Here is an 18,014-nt window from a genome sequence, read left to right on the forward strand (position 1 = left end):
TTAAATTTCCTATTGCTGCTGTAACCATTCCTACAAATTTAGTGGCTTAAAACAACACACATTTATTATCTCACGGTTCTGTAGTCAGAAGTCTGAAGTGGGTCTCACTGAGCTAAACCCAAGGTGTCAGCAGGGCTAGGCTCCTTTCTGAAGGCTTGACAGGAGAATCCATTTTCTTGCCTTTTCCAGCTGTAGAACTGCTTACATTCTTTGGCTCATGACCCAATGCCCTTCCATTTTCAAAGCCAGCACAATGGCAGTCTTTCTTACATCACATCACTCAGACACTAACTCTTCTCCTTCCCACTTCCACATTTAAAGGACCTTGTGATTACAATTGGCCCACCCAGGTAGATAATCCAAGATAATTACTTTATCCTGAGGTTGCCTGATTAGCAATTTTAATTCTATCTGCAACTTTAATCTTCCCTTGCTGTGTAACATAACATAGTTACAGTTTATGGGGTTAGGACATGGATATATTTGGGGGGCCATTTTTCTCCTTACCACACCAGGCTTTCAATTGGAAGCTATGGGAGCCTGCCAAAACTACAATCCAGTCTTGATTCAGCCCAACCTTGACTGGTTGAAAGAGATCAGTTCCCACTCCATCTTCTTAGCAGAATAAAGCAACAAACCCGCTTTGGAAATGATGGTGTATCATCTGGAGCCTCCAAAAAAATTTGTAAGCATGTCCATTTGCTCAAGCGAAAATTAGGGGTGCCTGGGTGGCTCAGTTGGTTAAGTGTCTGACTTCAGCTCAGGTCATGAACTCCCAGCTCATGGATTCAAGCCCTACCTAGGGCTCTGTGCTGACAGCTCAGAGCCTGGAGCCTGTTTCAGATTCTGTGTCTCCCTCTCTCTGTGTCCCTCCCCCATTCATGCTCTGTGTCTCAACAAATGAATAAGTGTTAAAAAATTTTTTTTTTAATTTAAAGGCATGCCAAGAGAACTAGATGTCCAGAAACTAACAGAAAAACACACAAAATAAATACATCTACAAATAGCCCAGATATTATAGTTAGCAGACAGACCCAGACCTTTAAAAACTATGTTCAATAGGGCCAAGAAAATAGAGAAAAATGTGATGACAGCAGAGGAAAAGATGGTGAAAATAGCGGAAAAGATGGGGAATTTCACTGGAGAACTGAAATCTAGGAAGAAAAAAATCAAGTGAAAAATCTAGAAGCAAGACAGGCAGTAGTAATCCCACTATGATTGCAATAAAAAGTGTCCTTGTACTTTTGGTTTGTGATTGTGGCAGCAGCCAAGATTGCATGGCAGAACACAAGAATCACTAAAATAAGGAAAGAAAAATTTTGCAATTCAGAAATAATCTTGTGAATGGCAAAAAGACTCTTTTACTCCAAAAAGCAATCTATGTGATTTTACACGTGAGGTTACATGAAAAGGTAATAATTGATGGTAATTTCTCACTATATGGATTTAACAGTACAATAGATACACAGAAGAGAGGATTAGTAAACTGGAAGGCAGGTCAATAGAAAATATCCAGCTGAAGCACAGTGAGAAAAAAAAAGAATGTAGATTCAGAAAAAAAGCATGATACAAGTGTGCAGTTTTAAAACATTACTACATGTACAATTATGTAAGTATAAAAGTAGAGTCAACAGAGAATAGGCAGGAGGAATATTTAAACAAATAATGATAATTTCCAAAAATGATGAAAAACAGCCCACAGATAGGGTAAAATCACAATTAAGCACACCATGGTTAAGTCAAAGAACATAAAGAAGATGGACTATTTTTAAAAGCAGCCAGAGAAAAAGACACATAACCTTCAGAGGAATAACAGTTGACTTCAGTTGACTTCTCAATAGAAATTATGGGTAAAAGAAAACAGTAGAGTGACATTATTAAATTTGTGGAAGAAATGGCTAACAGTGAAATATACTCAGTGGGGAAAAATCCTACAAAGCTGTTAGTTACCAACACTTTCAACCCTGAGAAAATTCTTTGCCAGATTTGTACTAAGGGAAAGAAATTCTTTAGACAGAATAAAAATGATCTCAGATGGAAACACAGAAATTGAGGCTGTAGTGAAGAGCAATGAAGAGAGGAAATATGCAGTTAAATATAAGTAAGTACTGGCTTAATATTTATAAATATTGACTTAATGATTTTATGACATTCTAAACTATAAATGTAATTAAAAGTACACAACAATTGGGGCACCTGGGTGGCGCAGTCGGTTAAGCGTCCGACTTCAGTCAGGTCACGATCTCGCGGTCCGTGAGTTCGAGCCCGCGTCGGGCTCTGGGCTGATGGCTCGGAGCCTGGAGCCTGTTTCCGATTCTGTGTCTCCCTCTCTCTCTGCCCCTACCCCATTCATGCTCTGTCTCTCTCTGTCCCAAAAATAAATAAAAAACGTTGAAAAAAAAATTAAAAAAAAAAAAAGTACACAACAATAGCATAACAGACAAAAGGGACTAAATGAACTTAAAATGTTATAAAGCCCCTAGCATTAGCAAGGAAGTTGTAGAAGGAGCATTAGTTCCTTTCAGTATAGTAAATTAAGGGTGTGTGTTGTAATCTATTGGGGACCCACAAAAGAATAGGAAAAGAGTACGTAACTAATAGGTGAATAGAAAGGAAACGATGGAGTAATTAAAAGATGGATTTCTCTAAAATAAGGCAAGAAAAAAGAGAAAAGGAACATAAAACAGGTTAGCCAAATAGAAAACAAATAGTAAGGTGGTAGATAACACCCAAATATATTAGTAATTACATTAAATATCAACAAATTATATATGCCAATTAGAGTCTAAGATTGTCAGACAGAATTTTCAAAATATATGCTGCTTATGAAAGACATACTTTTTTGTTTCAAATTTTTATTTAAATTTGAATTAGTTAACATATAGCATAATATTGATTTCAGGAGTAGAATTTAGTGATTTATCAGTTACATACAACACCCAGTGCTCATAACAAGTGCCGTCCTAATACCCATCACCCATCTAGCCCATCCCCCACCCACTTCCCTCCATCAACCCTCAGTTTGTTCTCTGTCTTTAAGAGTCTCTTATGGTTAGTTTCCCTCTCTCCTTCCACCCCGCCATATGTTCATCTGTTTTGTTTCTTAAATTATACATTTGAGTGAAATCATATGGTACTTGTCTTTCTCTGACTGACTTTTTTTGCTTAGTGTAATACACTCTAGCCTCATTCACATCATTGCAAATGGCAAGATTGCATTTTTTCTGATGGCTGAGTAATATTCCACTGTGTGTGTGTGTGTGTGTGTGTGTGAACATGTGCACGTACGCACACACACACACACACACACACACATCTTCTTTATCCATTGATCAGTCATTGGACATTTGAACTCTTTTGATACTTCGGCTATTGTTGATTATGCTGCTATGAACATCAGGATGCATGTACCCCTTTGAATCTGTATTTTTGGTCCTTTGAGTAAATACATAGCAGTGATTGCTGGATTTTAGGGTAGTTCTATTTTTAACTTTTTGAGGATGCTCTATACTGTTTTCCAGAGTGGCTGCACTAGTCTGCATTCCCACCAATAGTACAAGAGAGTTCCTCTTTCTCCACATCCTTGCCAACACCTCTTGTCTGTTGTGTTGTTAATTTTAGCCATTCTGACAAGTGTGAGGTGGTATTTTATCATGGTTTTGATTTGTATTTCCCCGGTGATGAGTGATGTTGAGATTGTTTCATAAAGACACACTTTAAATATAAGGACACACACACTGAACACAAAAGGATTAAAACATATATCATGCATACAATAACCAAAAGAAAGCTAGTATAACTATACCAATATTAGACAAGACTTTAAAGCAAGAAACATTACTGGAGATAAAAAGGCTTTTCATAATGATCATAATTACAAAGGGACTAACCCACCAGTAAGATATCACAGTCCCAAATAGGTACGCACTCAAAAATATAGTTTAAAATATATAAAGCAAAAGTTGATAGAACTAAAAAATTAAATAGACAAATCCACAATCATAGTAGGGAACTTTAACACACCTCTCTCGAGTACTAATGGAAAAATCAGATTAAAAAAATCAAAGATAAAACAACAACACAATTTTCATACATATACATATATACACACATAGATATATATTTATATATTTTATTTACCGGTAATACATATTGTATATAAATAAATGTTTGTGTATATAATATATATACAAATAAAACGCTTTGTCCAACAACTGTAGAATGCTCATTATTTTAAAATGCACACTAAACAACAAAAAGTGATCTTATGCTGAGCCACCAAACAATCTTCAACACATTTCAACTCATTCAGAGCATCTTATTCTCCCATAATGGAATTACACTAGACATAAACAGCACAAGACAGCTTGGAAATTACAAACACTATAAATCAACCAATACCCTTCTCAATAAACTATGAGTCCAATAAGAGACATAATGAAAATTAGAATATATTTTGAATTAGAATATATATTTAAAATACTTTGGATAATCATACAGATATATCAAGAGAAAGAGTGCTTATAGGGAAATTTATAGCCTTCAATACATATATTAGAGTGGAAGAGAGCCTGAAAATCAACGATTTCAACTTCCTTTTACAAAGACTAGAAAAAGAACAAAACCGAAAAAAAGTCAAGAGAACAGAAATCAATGCAATAATAAATGAATTTCCAGTGGAGAAAATCAACAAAGGCAAAAGTTGTCTGTTTATGATTAATAAAATAGATAGAACCCTGTCACTTCTAATCAACAAAAAAGAGAAAACATGAATTACCAATATCGTCAATGAAAAAAGAGGATCATGGCAAAAATTCCCACGTATTAAAAATGTTTAAAAGCCTTCAGATTGGTGAATGCATCCACATGCTGGGAAGGTGGTGCATTCCAGTTCTTCAAGGACAGAAGTTTCTGTGCTTGAGACCCTTCCAGACCTCACCTATGAGCCTCTTCATCTGGCTGTTTATCCATACCCTTTATAATATCCTTTGTAGGGGCACCTGGGTGGCTCCGTAAATTAAGTGTCTCACTTGGGCTCAGGTCATAATCTCATGGTTTATGAGTTTGAGCCCCATGTAGGGCTCTGTGCTGACAGCTCAGAGCCTGGAGTCTGCTTCAGATTCTGTATCTCCCTCTCTGTCTGCCCCTTCCCCACTCACACTCTGTCTTTCTCTCTCTCTCTCAAAAATAAACAAACATAAAAAAAGTTTTACAAAATATAGTATCCTTTGTACTAAACTGTTAAACATAAAAAAACACATAAAGATAACATTGACAAAAACTTTACATCAGTTAAGTTTGAAATTTAGATGAAATGGACAAATTTCTTGAAAAACAAAACTTACCAATATGTGAAGAAACTTGAAGAATCAGAAAATCTGAACATTTTTCTAGGCATTAAATAAATTTTATCTGGGGCACCTGGGTGGCTCAGTTGGTTAGGCATCCAACCTCGGCTCAGGGCATGATCTCACCGTTTTTGAGTTCAAGCCCTGTGTCAGGCTCCGTGCTGACAGTTCAGAGTCTGGAGCCTGCTTTGGATTCTGTGTCTCCCTCTCTCTCTGCCCCTCCCCTGGTCTCTCTCTCTCTCTCTCTCAAAAATAAATAAACATTAAAAAAAAGAAATTTTATCTGGAATTGAAAATTTTCCACTAATAAAACTCTAGATATGAGTGGCTTTCACTGGTGAAATGTTCCAGAGTTAAGAAAAAAAATAGCACTACTTTTATACAACATATACCAAAGAATAAGAAAAGAGACATGTCAGAATTTATTTTATGAGCTAACATTAACTTTAAAACCAAACTTATGGGGACGTTAAAATAAAGGAAAAACTGAGGAATAATTTCTGTCCTGAAAAAAGATGAGATAGATGCAAAATATCCTAAACAAAATGTTGGAAATTAAAGTTCCACTGTATATTAAAAGCATTATACCTAACCAAGTGGGGTTTATTCCAGGAATATAATAGTGGCTTAACATTTAAAAGTCAATTAGAAGAGTTCACCACATCAACAGAAAAAGCAGAAGAAATCATGTGATTATCTCAATAGGTACAGAAAAACACCTGATAAAAATTCAGCATTCATTCATTATTTAAAGAAAAAATTAGTCAGGCCAGGAAGGAAGGGAGCTTCTTTAATCTAGTAAATAATATCTAAGACAAAACAAAGCACCAGCAAACATTCTACCCAATGGTGAATTATTGAAAACATTCCTCCTCTATCAGTACTTCTATGTAGTGATGTGCTGGAAGTTCTACTCAGTGCAATAGATCAAGAAAAAGAAATAAAATTACAAGAATTGAAAAAGAAGAAACAAAACAAACACTATTTACAAAGACACAAAGATATACACAGAAAATCCAAAAGAAACTATTATAATTAATAAAATAACTTAGTAAGGTCATTGGATTCAAGGTCAATATACAAAAACCAACTGTTTTTTTTTTTTTTTTCAAATAGCAGCAACAAACAAACGGGAAATGAATTAAAATCATGATCCCATTTATAATAGCACCAAAAACCAGTTGATATCTAGGAACAAATCTAGGAAGGATGTTCAAGACCTATAAAGTGAACACTACAAAATATTATCAAGAGAAGAGCCAGTAAGGAAGGCCTTCATGAGTGCAGGGATATACCATATTTATGAATTGCAAGGGTTAATATTGTGGAGATGTCAAATCCCTCCAAATTGATCTATATTTCTGTACAGTTCCAATCAAATCTCTGCAGGTATTTTTTCTGCAAATCGACATGTCAATTACAGAATGTACGTGGAACTGCAAAAACCAAAACAATAACAACAAACATACCCAAGTCCATCTTGAAGAAGAACAAACCAAGAACTCACAAGTCCATCTTGAAGAAGAACAAACCAAGAACTCACATTATGAGATATCAAGAGTTACAATAAAGCTGTAGGAATTGAGACAGTGAGATATACAGATCAGTAGAACAGAATGGAGAGTCCTGTAGCACATATTCGATTGCCTGATTTTTTTTTTAAATTTTTTTTTCAACGTTTTATTTATTTTTGGGGGGACAGAGAGAGACAGAGCATGAACGGGGGAGGGGCAGAGAGAGAGGGAGACACAGAATCGGAAACAGACTCCAGGCTCTGAGCCATCAGCCCAGAGCCTGACGCGGGGCTCGAACTCAGGGACCGCGAGATCGTGACCTGGCTGAAGTCAGACGCTTAACCGACTGCGCCACCCAGGAGCCCCATCGATTGCCTGATTTTTAACAAAGGTTGTACTAAAGTGCAGTGAGGAAAGAAAAATCTTTCCAGTAATGGTGCTGAGTCCATTGGACATATACATAGAAGAAAACATGAACACAGGCTCCTGTCTCACCATTCACAAACATCAATTCCAAAAATCTAGGCCACATGGTTTAGCTTTGTCTTCCATGACATTATACTAGCTCACCAAGTTATTCAGTTTATTATTATACTTATATAGCATGAATTAAAGGGCTTATAAATCCTTTGTTAAATTTGAGAAGACCTAATGAGTGAATATTTGGGACAAAAAAAAAAATATCACAATAAGAGAAGTCATCTGCTTCTTTTAACTTAATCTCACTTCAAAATGAATGGAAAATAAATCTATGTATTAAAAAAATCAGTTCCAGGGGTATCTGAGTGGCTCAGTCTGTTAAGCGTCTGATTTTGGCTCAGGTCATGATCTCACAGCTTGTGAGTTCAAGCCCCGTGTCAGCTTTGTGCTGACAGCTCAGAGACTAGAGCCTGCTTTGAATTCTGTGTCTCCCTCTCTCTCTGCCCCCCCCCCCCTGCTCATGCTCTCAAAAATAAATAAACATAAAAAAAATTTTTTTAAATCAGTTCCAGATGGATTCTAGATCTAAATGTAAGAGGAAAAACTATGAAGCTTTCAGAAGGAAACAATATTTTCACGAACTTGGTACAGGCAAAGACTTTTTAAGCATACAAAAAGTGCTACCCATAAATAAATATGTTGAAATTGACTCAGAAATATTTTAAATTTCTGTATATGAAAAGACACCATTTATTTTTTTTTAAATTTTTTTTTTCAACGTTTATTTATTTTTGGGACAGAGAGAGACAGAGCATGAACGGGGGAGGGGCAGAGAGAGAGGGAGACACAGAATCGGAAACAGGCTCCAGGCTCTGAGCCATCAGGCCAGAGCCCGACGCGGGGCTCGAACTCGCGGACCGCGAGATCGTGACCTGGCTGAAGTCGGACGCTTAACCGACTGCGCCACCCAGGCGCCCCAAAAGACACCATTTAGAGAGAGAAATGCAAACCACAAAATGTAAGAAAATATTTGAAATACATACATCCAACAAAGTTCTCATAGCTACAATATATAAAGAACTCCTACAACTCAATGAAAAAATAAGCAAATAATCCAATAGAAAATTGGGCACATCACAAAAGAAGATACGTAATTTTCCAATAAACATGAGAAAGTATTCAACTTTATTACTTATCAGGGAAATTAATATTAAAACTATAATGAACTGCATCAAGTGCTCCGGAATAACTAAAATTAAAAGAAAACTTAAATTTATATTTCATCCCAAACCAAGTATTTTTAAGATTTGAGAGAGAGAGAGAGAGTGCAAATAGGAGAGGGGCAGAGAGAGAGGGGGACAGAAAATCCGAAGCAGGCTCTGCACTGACAGCAGTGAGCCCATGTGGGGCTTGAATTCACCAACCACCAGATCATGAACTGAGCTGAAGTCGGACACTCAACCAACAGAGCCACCCACGCACCCACCCAAACCAAGTATTAGTACTTGGTATGGGGCAACCCACATACTGTTGTAAGTGAAATGAGATGGGAAACTGTACAACCATGTTAAAAATTTGTTTGGCAGTTATTAAAGCAGAATATAGGTGCACCCTGTGATCCAGCAATTGCCCCCTGTTTATAGACCAACAGAAATGCATACACATGTTCACCAACAGACATGTGTGAGAACTTTCACAGCAGTATTACTTCATGATGGCCTTAAATTAAAAAAAAAAAAAAAAAGACAACCAAGTTTCCATTAATATTCATTGATATATTCACCATTGGAATGCCACAGAGCAATAAGAATGAACAAATTACAATAAAGACACACCTCATTTGATTGCACTTTGCTTTACTGTGTTTCGCAGATACTTTGTATTATATTTCACAGATTGAAGGTATGTGGCAACCCTGTGTCGAGTAAGTCTAGGGGCGCCATTTTTTCCAACAGCATTTGCTTGCAGGGTGTCTCCGTGTCTCATTTTGGTAATTCCGACAATATTTCAAACTTTTTCATTATCATATTTGTTATGGTCATCTGGGATCAGTGATTATGACTCCCTGAAAGCTCAGACTGGTTAGCATTTTTTAGCAATATTTTTAATTAAGGTATATACATGTTTATAGACATAATGCCATTGCACACTTAATAGACTACAGAATGATGTAAGCATAAGTTTTATATGCTCTGGGAAACCAAAAATTCATTTGAATCCCTTCACTGGGATATTTGCTTTGTTTTGGGGATATGGAACCAAACCTGCACTATCTCTGAGGTATGCCTCAGAATACATATGAAACAGTAGAGTTGACTCTCTCAAATATCAGGTTTAGGCAAAGAAGCTAGACAGAGAACAGTGCTTACTTTCTGATTTCATGTATATGAAATAAAAAGCAGGTGAAACTCAACTATGGTGTTCAAAATCAGAATAATGATTACCTTTGATCATTGGTGACTATAAGGCAGATGAGGGGGCTTCCAGGGTACTGGTAACATACTCTTTCTCTATCTTCTGAATACTGGCTACTCGGCGTGTGCTCATGTTGTGCCAATCTGGGCTGCACACTTATGATGTGTACATCTTCTATGTGTATGTTTAAATTCAACGAAAGGTTTGCATTAAAACTATATACGTTCCTTTTCCTCTTGATTAGACAAAGGAAGGCACTCCTATTCTCACTTTCAGAAATTCTAAGGTCAAAGGATTCCTTGACTCCAAGCAGCCGTAGAAGCAGATAATCCCCTTCTTGGAATCTCTGCCCTCGAGTGTCTTTGGCATGGGGTGGATGTAGCAGGTGGCTTTCAGGACTGTGTGTTCTCTTCATAGCAGGTTTAGAATAAGGGTTTACCTCTTAGCAATCCTTGGGGCAAATCCCAGGCCAGGGACATCCTGATAAGTGTCTCAACAAAGAGAGGACTTGTTCATTGTTTTCTCTGGGATGCTCTTTAGCAGGGATCACTCTTTAATCTCTGATGAGAAAGATGTAACTATTTCCAGCTTAAGTGCGGATGGGCTGTGGTCAGCCTGACAGCCTCTTTGCAAAGCACAGACCCTGTGTGTGCTTTGTATGGAGGCTCGTATGCTTTTCTCAGTGGACTCTAGCTGGTCTTCACTCCAAAGCCCAAAGAGTCACCAGATGTGAGAGGTCCTCCCCTCACTCTGCCCTGTCCCTAGTCATGTGGCACATAGAGAGAGACAGTGTACATTTATTTAAATTTATTTATTTTTGAGAGAGACAGAGAGAGAGCGTGTGCACAAGCAAGGGAGGGCAGAGAAAGAGGGGGACACAGAATCTGAAGCAGGCTCCAGGCTCTGAGCTGTCAGCGCAGAAATGGATGCAAGGCTTGAACCCCCAAACTGTGAGATCATGACCTGAACCAAAGTCGGACACTTAACCAACTGAGCCACCCAGGTGCCCCTACGTTTCTTAAATTGAAAGCTTAGTTGGCCAGAGGTGGTGTGAAAGGGGAGATGAATTGGGACAATCTCCCATTGGGTTGTCTAAGGATGCTGATGTCTGTAAGGTGCAGAAGGAAGAGGACAAGCTGTTTACTTTGAGGTGTGTGTGTGCATGTGTGTATATTACAGAGAAAGAGAGGAGAGCCCAGGTTTGTATATCAAGGTGTCTTGCCCTTGACCTGGTGAATTCTGTGATTTACAATCTCTTATAACTACTTCAGCACTGTCTCTGGCTCAGTGGATGGCAGGGTTAATCTCTGCCAGAGAGAAGAATTTTTCACAATCTTAACTGGGGCTGAAAAAAAAAATAGTTACTTAGCAAAGATTCATCCTTTGCACATGAGAAGAGGATGCAGAATAAAGAGTTATGATGGGCTAAAATAATATAACACAGTCTTACATTCTTAAGGCCCAAATCTGAGGATACTTTACTAGACAAGCCTCGGTTTTGTAGTTTGAATAATTGTATTGCCAGTACCAAAACTTAATTCAACAGAAAGGCTATTTAAAATGTATTCAATGTTGGAGTACTACGTGGTAATAAGAATGAAATATGGCCCTTTGTAGCAACATGGATGGAACTGGAGAGTGTTATGCTAAGTGAAATAAGCCATACAGAGAAAGACAGATACCATATGGTTTCACTCTTATGTGGATCCTGAGAAACTTAACAGAAACCCATGGGGGAGGGGAAGGAAAAAAAAAAAAGAGGTTAGAGTGGGAGACAGCCAAACCATAAGAGACTCTTAAAAACTGAGAACAAACTGAGGGTTGATGGGGGGTGGGAGGGAGGGGAGGGTGGGTGATGGGTATTGAGGAGGGCACCTTTTGGGATGAGCACTGGGTGTTGTATGGAAACCAATTTGACAATAAATTTCATTAAAAAAATAAATAAAATGTATTCAGTGCAAAAGACTTGAAACAATGCTTTATATGAGATGGCACCCAAATAGCCAATATGCACATAAAATGATGCTCAACTTCATTAGTCATCAGAGAAACTCAAAATTACAGTGCACAACTAGTTATACTCCCACCAAAATAGTAAAAGATGTGGAGCAACCAAACTCTCATACCCTTAAGTTGGGAGTATAAATTGGTTCAGCCACTTTGGAAAACTGTTCGGAGTATGTATTAAAGTTAGACATACCTTCTACTTTATAACCAAGAAATTACACTTCCTGGGAAATATCCTGCAGAAATGCATACCTACATGTACTAGAAGATGTGCTAGAATGTTCATAGCAGGGCTCACTGGCTCTTTGTAAGAGCCCAAACTAGAAACTACTATCATCAACAGGAAAGATAAGTGAAATATAGGATAATATGCAGCACTGAGAACATGTGAAAGACAGCTATACACAACACCATAGATGATTCTCACAAATATAACAAGTGAAAGAAGCCTGACACAGCATTGTACATATTGTATGATTCCATCTCTACCAGCAAAATTCGTCCATGCTGTTAGAAGCCAAGAAAATGTGTATCTTTGTGGCGGACACGGAAAGCAACTGGAAGAAGCACCAGGGGGCCATCCGTGCTCTGTGAACGTTCTGTTTCCTGATGTGGGTGCTGGTTATACGGATGTGTTCACCTGGTCATATTTCATCAAGCTGTACATTTAGGATGTGTGAAGTTTTACGTATATTTCTTGTACTTCAACAAAAGTTGTTAAAACTGCATCTAAACTTTCCCTAAGTGAAGCTCACCGACTTCAGGACTGGGAGGCAGGCTGCAGAACCAAGTAGAAGCAGCCCTCTCGGGGTTCAGCGCTTTGCCTGACCTCAGCCTTCAGCAGAGGGTTGCAGGGAACCGTGTCTTTTTTGGGGGGGAGGGGTTCCGGGAGGCGTCCGGAGTGGGCGACTGAAGAGGAAGAGTCTGAAGATGCCTGAAAATGGTGTTCAGAACATTGTGTGTCTGTGTGCGCATGCTTTTCTGGGGGAAGAGTCCCCAGGTTTCATTCTGTGGACTGCCCCCCATTCCTCTGGAGCCTGTGTATCCTGTGCACTGCCCCCAATTCCTCTGGGGTCTGTGTTTTCCAAACATTTAAGAGCTTCATGGCTAGATGAAGGCCGAGGGTCAGGGAACTTAGGTCCTAGTAACTCACCTGGGACCCAGCCGATCACCTGCCTTCTCCCTCTGTGAAGGCGGCCAAGCCAGCGGGCTCCGAGGTTGCTTCCGCTTGCACCTCCGGCATGCGGACCCCTAACCCGCGAGAGAGGTGCGGTCTAGCAGCTCCCGGAGGTGGGCGGAAGGAGTGGCCGCGGGTCGGCAGGAGCGTGGCTCGAGTTTGCTGCCCTCTAGCCCTGCGGAGGGCTGGGTCTGGTCGGGGGTGTGGCGAGAACGATCTGCCCAAAAGGTGAACCCTTCCGGGGAGGCGGATCCGCTCCCCCTGGGGAGGGTCAGGTAAAGCCTGCCTCGGCTCCCGGAGCCCGCGTCAGTGTCGTATTCCTGCAGCGGACGATGAAGTTCGCCATCTGCTCCCTGCTGTGCGCAGGGACCCTGGGTGAGTGCGCACTGGGAGCTGAGTGGGGGCTGGCCCTCCAGGGCGCGGACTGGGTGCCAGCCGAGGGTCAGCCATAGTGGGACTGCACAGCCTGGGTGTTAGGGGCCCGGAAGCAGCCCAGCGCCTGGCTCGTTCCAAAGTGCCTCTGCTTGGGGGGGGGGGGGGGGGGGGCGGAAGGAGGGTCGGGGGGCTGGGGGTGGGAGTGAACCCAGGCACCTGACAAACTTTTGTAGCCTAGGGCAGGGGGCCAAATCCCGCTTGCCGCCTGATGTTGTACAGCTGGATGAGCTAATGATGGCTTTTACATCTTTAAATGATTGAAAGAAAGTGAAAAGAACAGTAGTTTTGATACATGAAAATTATATGAAATTTAAATTTCAGTGTCCATAAGTAAAATTTTATTGGAACACAATCATGTTCATTCAGGTAAGTATTGTCTGTGGCTGCACTCAGGTTTCAAGGACAGAATTGAGTAGTTGCTACAGAGACCTTATAGCCCACAAAACCTAAACTATTTACTCATTAGTCCATCGCGGAAAGGACTTATGACACTTAGCCTGGAAGCTGTTGATCCTGTTTACAGTGAAGGAAATATGATCAAAGGAGAGAAGGGATTTTCCCCAGGGCTCCTGGCTCCTAAGCGGGGGAGGGGCTTAATGTCAGGTATGCTTGACCTATCAGGTATCTAACCAGAAGGGATTTTCCTGCTTTGAACTGTACATCTCCCATCCCTATCACACAACAGGGAGGTAGAAGAATGTACGAGAAAGGCAGTCACCCTAGAGTAGGATCCACTGCCACTCAGTTCTGTGTGACTCAGTTCCGGGCCATCCCTTGACCTCTCTGAACTGGTTTCCTCATTAGTTCAGTAGGCATTGCTTTTTCACAACCAACATTGCGAAATTGGAATGAGATAAAGTACCTAATGACAGAACTCTAGACACAGGTGAGTTACCACTGGTAAAAATCCTGAACATCAGTGTAGCAGGCCCCTTCCTGTGTTGGGCAGGGGGAGCCCAGGGCTCTTGGTTGGGTAACTGTGGGAAGGTAGGCGATGGTACAAAGTCAATGAGCTCGTGCGTGTGAAAAACAGTTGCATGGCTCAACAACTGTTGGTTCTTTCTAGCTCTGGTTCTGTCTGTTCTCAGGCTTTCTTAAATAACTTCTGGAGTGGTAAGGTAGCTTATCTGAGGAGAGGGGTAACTTGGGGACGGCAGGAGGAAAAGGCAGGTAGGGCAAGGAGTGCCACATAGGGCCACACGGGGAGCTCTGCAGGGGCTGGGAAAGGCTGGAAAGGGAGTGTACAGCTGTGTTCCAACTACAGCCAGCAGGGAATCCAGAGTGAAGCTCCCTGGTTGCTCCTTAATTGCTCCTGATCAGGGCTTGTGTTGTTTTTTCTTCCTTTATCGCCTTTCCTGGAAATGCCAGGCACTGACCAAAAGGTCATTTTCCCAATCAGGTCTGTATTTACAAACCAGAGGCAAGAGCTGCCTACCTCCCCCATGCCCACCCCCATAGTCCTTCCCAGTGGGCCACTAGATATGAACCAGCCTGGAGTCTAGGATGTGCTCTCTTCAAAGCTCAGTGTTCTTTTCTGACAAAAAAACTGATGGGCAATGACAGAAATGCAACCAAAATAGTTTAAAATTTAACAGATCAAAGGAAAGGGGTTTGTTATTAGTAGACCTTGCAAGAGCCAAGAACCAGAGGGTCAGAACAGCCTGCACCTCCGCTTTGGCCTCTACCTTCTACTTCAGCCTTTCTGGGGCTTAAGAGATTTCTCCACACAGTGAGCATGTGGCCACCAGAAGCTTTTCCCTCCCAGGATCAGTCTCAAATATCCACAGTGGGCTCAGATTGTCCTTTCTTGAAATTGTCACATGGCTGTCACAGAGTGTTACTGAATTGGTATAGTCTAGCTTTCTTGCACTGTCTTTCTTTCCTTTCTTTTTCTTTCTTTCTTTCTTTCTTTCTTTCTTTCTTTCTTTCTTTCTTTCTTTCTTTCTTTCTTTCTTTCTTTCTTTCTTTCTTTCCTTCCTCCCTCCCCCCTTCCTTCCTTCCTTCCTTCCTTCCTTCCTTCCTTCCTTCCTTCCTTTTTTGTTTATTTATTTTGAGAGAGAGAGAGAGAGAGAGAGAGAGAGAATCCCCAAGCAGGCTCTGTGCCACCAGCGCATAGCCTGATGCAGGGCTCAAACTCATGAACCACAAGATCATGACCTGAGCTGAAACCAGGAGTGGGAAGCTTAATCCACTGAGCCACCCAGGAACCCCTCTCTCTTTCTTTCTTAGAATAATTTTTACTGGGGCACCTGGGTGGCTCAGTTGTTTGAGCATCCAACTTTGGCTCAGGTCATGATCTTGTGGTTTGTGAGTTTAAGCCCTGCATCAGGCTCTGTGCTAGAGCTCAGAGCCTGGAGCTTGCTTGCTTCAGATTGTGTCTCCCTCTCTCTCTGCCCCTCCTCTGCTCACACTCTGTCTCTGTCTTTCTCTCAAAAATGAATAAACATTTAAAAACTTAAAATAATTTTTACTGAAGTATAATTTATATATAATAAAATGCACTCATTAAAAATTTTTATGTTCACTATTTATTTTTGAGAGAGACAGAGAGATGGAGCATGAGCAGGGAAGGGGCAGAGAAACAGGGAGACACAGAATCTGAAGCAGGCTCCAGACTCTGAGCTGTCATCACAGAGCCTGATACAGGGCTCGAATTCATGAACCGTGAGATCATGACCTGAGCCACAGTTGGATGCTTAACTGACTGAGCCACCCAGGCACCCCAGCACTCATTTTAAGTATACATGTAGTTCAATGAATTTTGACAACTACACGTACCCATGTAACTACCATCATGATCAAGATATAGAACATTTCCATCACTCTCAAACTATCCTTTTCCTAGTCATTCCCACTCTCTGTCACTCTATGTAAGTTTTGCCATTTCACATAAATGCAGTTGTACAGTACATAGATGTAGTCTTTTGAGTCTGGCTTCACTCAGTATAATTGTTTAGAGATTCCTCCACATTTTTGCATGTATTAAAGTTCATTCCTTTTTATTGATTAGTCGTATTCCATTGTATGGCTTTACCACAGTTTGTTTACCTATTCATTCGTTGGTGGACATTTAGCTTCCCCACTTTGGGGATATTATGAATAAAGCTGCTATGAACATTAGTGTACAAGTCTTTGAGTGGACTTATGTTTTCATTCCTTTTAGGCAAATTTCTAGGAATAAAATTGCTGGGTCATAATGTAAATATATATTTAATTAGTTAAGAAAATGCCACGCTTTTTGAGTAGTTGTACCATTTACATTGCTGACAGCAATGTAGGAGAATTTCAGTTGCTCCACGTCCCATCAGCACTCAGTGTTGTCAGTCTTTTCCCGTTTAGTGATTTTAATAGGTGTGCTGTGGTATATCACTAGAGTTTTATTTTGTATTTCTTTGATGAGCAATGATGTTGAACATCTCTCTATATTCTTATTGGCCACTCGTATATCTTCTTTTATGAAGTATATGTTAAAATCTTTTCCCATTTTTTTAAGTTGGGTTATTTGACTTACTATTGAGTTAAAAAGCCCTTTATATATGCTGGATACAAGTCCTTGGTCAGACTGATGTATTGCAATTATTTTTTCCAAGTTTGTGGCTTAGCTTGTCATTTTCTGAATGCTATCTTCTGAAGAGCAGATGTTCTCCATTTTGATCAAGTTCACCTACCAAATTTTAATTTTTGGATTTTATACTCTATGTCCTCTCTAAAAATATAATTGGCTACCCCTAAAGCTGCAATAATTTCTTTTGGTTTATTTTAGAGGGTTTTTTTTAAAGCTTATTTATTATTTTGGGAGAGGTAGAGAAAGAACCAGTATGGGAGAGGCAGAGAGAGGGGAGGACAGAGGATCTGAAGCAGGCTCTATGCTGACAGTCGAGAGCCCAACGTGGGGCTCAAACTCATGAACTGTGAGATCATGACCTGAGCCAAAGTTGGATGCTTAACTGAGCCACCCAGGAACCCTATTTTAGAAGTTTTATAGCTTCAGCTTTTGTGTTTTGGTTTATGATACACTTTTAGTTTTTGTGTATGGTTAAAGTAAAAGCTGAGATTCATTTTTCTCACATGAATATCCAGTTATTCCAGGACTTGTTTTTGAAAAGGATATTCTTTCTCCACTGAATTACCTTAGCACCTTTGTTGAAAATCCACTGACCCTATAAACGTGGGCCAATTTCTAGTCTCTCTATTCTGTTCTATTAAGCTATATGTCTCTTCTTGTGCCAATATCACACTGTCTTGATTACAGTAGCTTTACAGAAAGTCTAGAAATCAGGTAGAATAAGCCCTCCAACTCTATGGTATTACATCAGTATTGGTTTGCCACTTAGATCTTTTACATATGCGTATACATTTTTAATTGGCTTATCAACTACTATAAAAATCAAGTTTAGTATTGAAATATTGTTGAGATTGCATTTAATTTATGGATCATTTTGAGAAGCGTTAGCCTTAAAAATAAAACTGTCAAGAGAACAAACTGAAGGTTGCTGGTGGGGTGTTGTGTGGGGGGATGGGCTAAATGGGCAGTGGGCATTAAGGAGGGCACTTGCTGGGATGAGCACTGTGTGTTGTATGTAACTGATGAATCACTAAATTCTATACCTGAACACACACACACACACACACACACACACACACACACCAAATAATAAAATAAAACTGTCAAGTCTGGGGGTGCCTGGGTGGCTCAGT

At 40.1% G+C, this 18,014-nt stretch overlaps 1 protein-coding gene across 1 annotated transcript in view; it reads left to right on the forward strand.

Annotated features, from left to right (window-relative positions):
* The first annotated feature begins 13,098 nt into the window (after window positions 1-13,098).
* LOC112850510 (inhibitor of carbonic anhydrase-like) overlaps window positions 13,099-18,014 on the forward strand; it is a 54,121-nt gene continuing 49,205 nt past the window's right edge. The window contains exon 1 of the mRNA XM_086674321.1: window positions 13,099-13,256. Coding sequence (XP_086530447.1) covers window positions 13,214-13,256 — 43 coding nt within the window. The 5' untranslated portion in view covers window positions 13,099-13,213. The remainder of the gene's footprint in view (window positions 13,257-18,014) is intronic.

The sequence above is a fragment of the Puma concolor genome, chromosome C2, assembly GCF_028749965.1.
Source record: "Puma concolor isolate L17-30 chromosome C2, mPumCon1.1.hap2, whole genome shotgun sequence".
Classification (NCBI taxonomy): domain Eukaryota; kingdom Metazoa; phylum Chordata; class Mammalia; order Carnivora; family Felidae; genus Puma; species Puma concolor.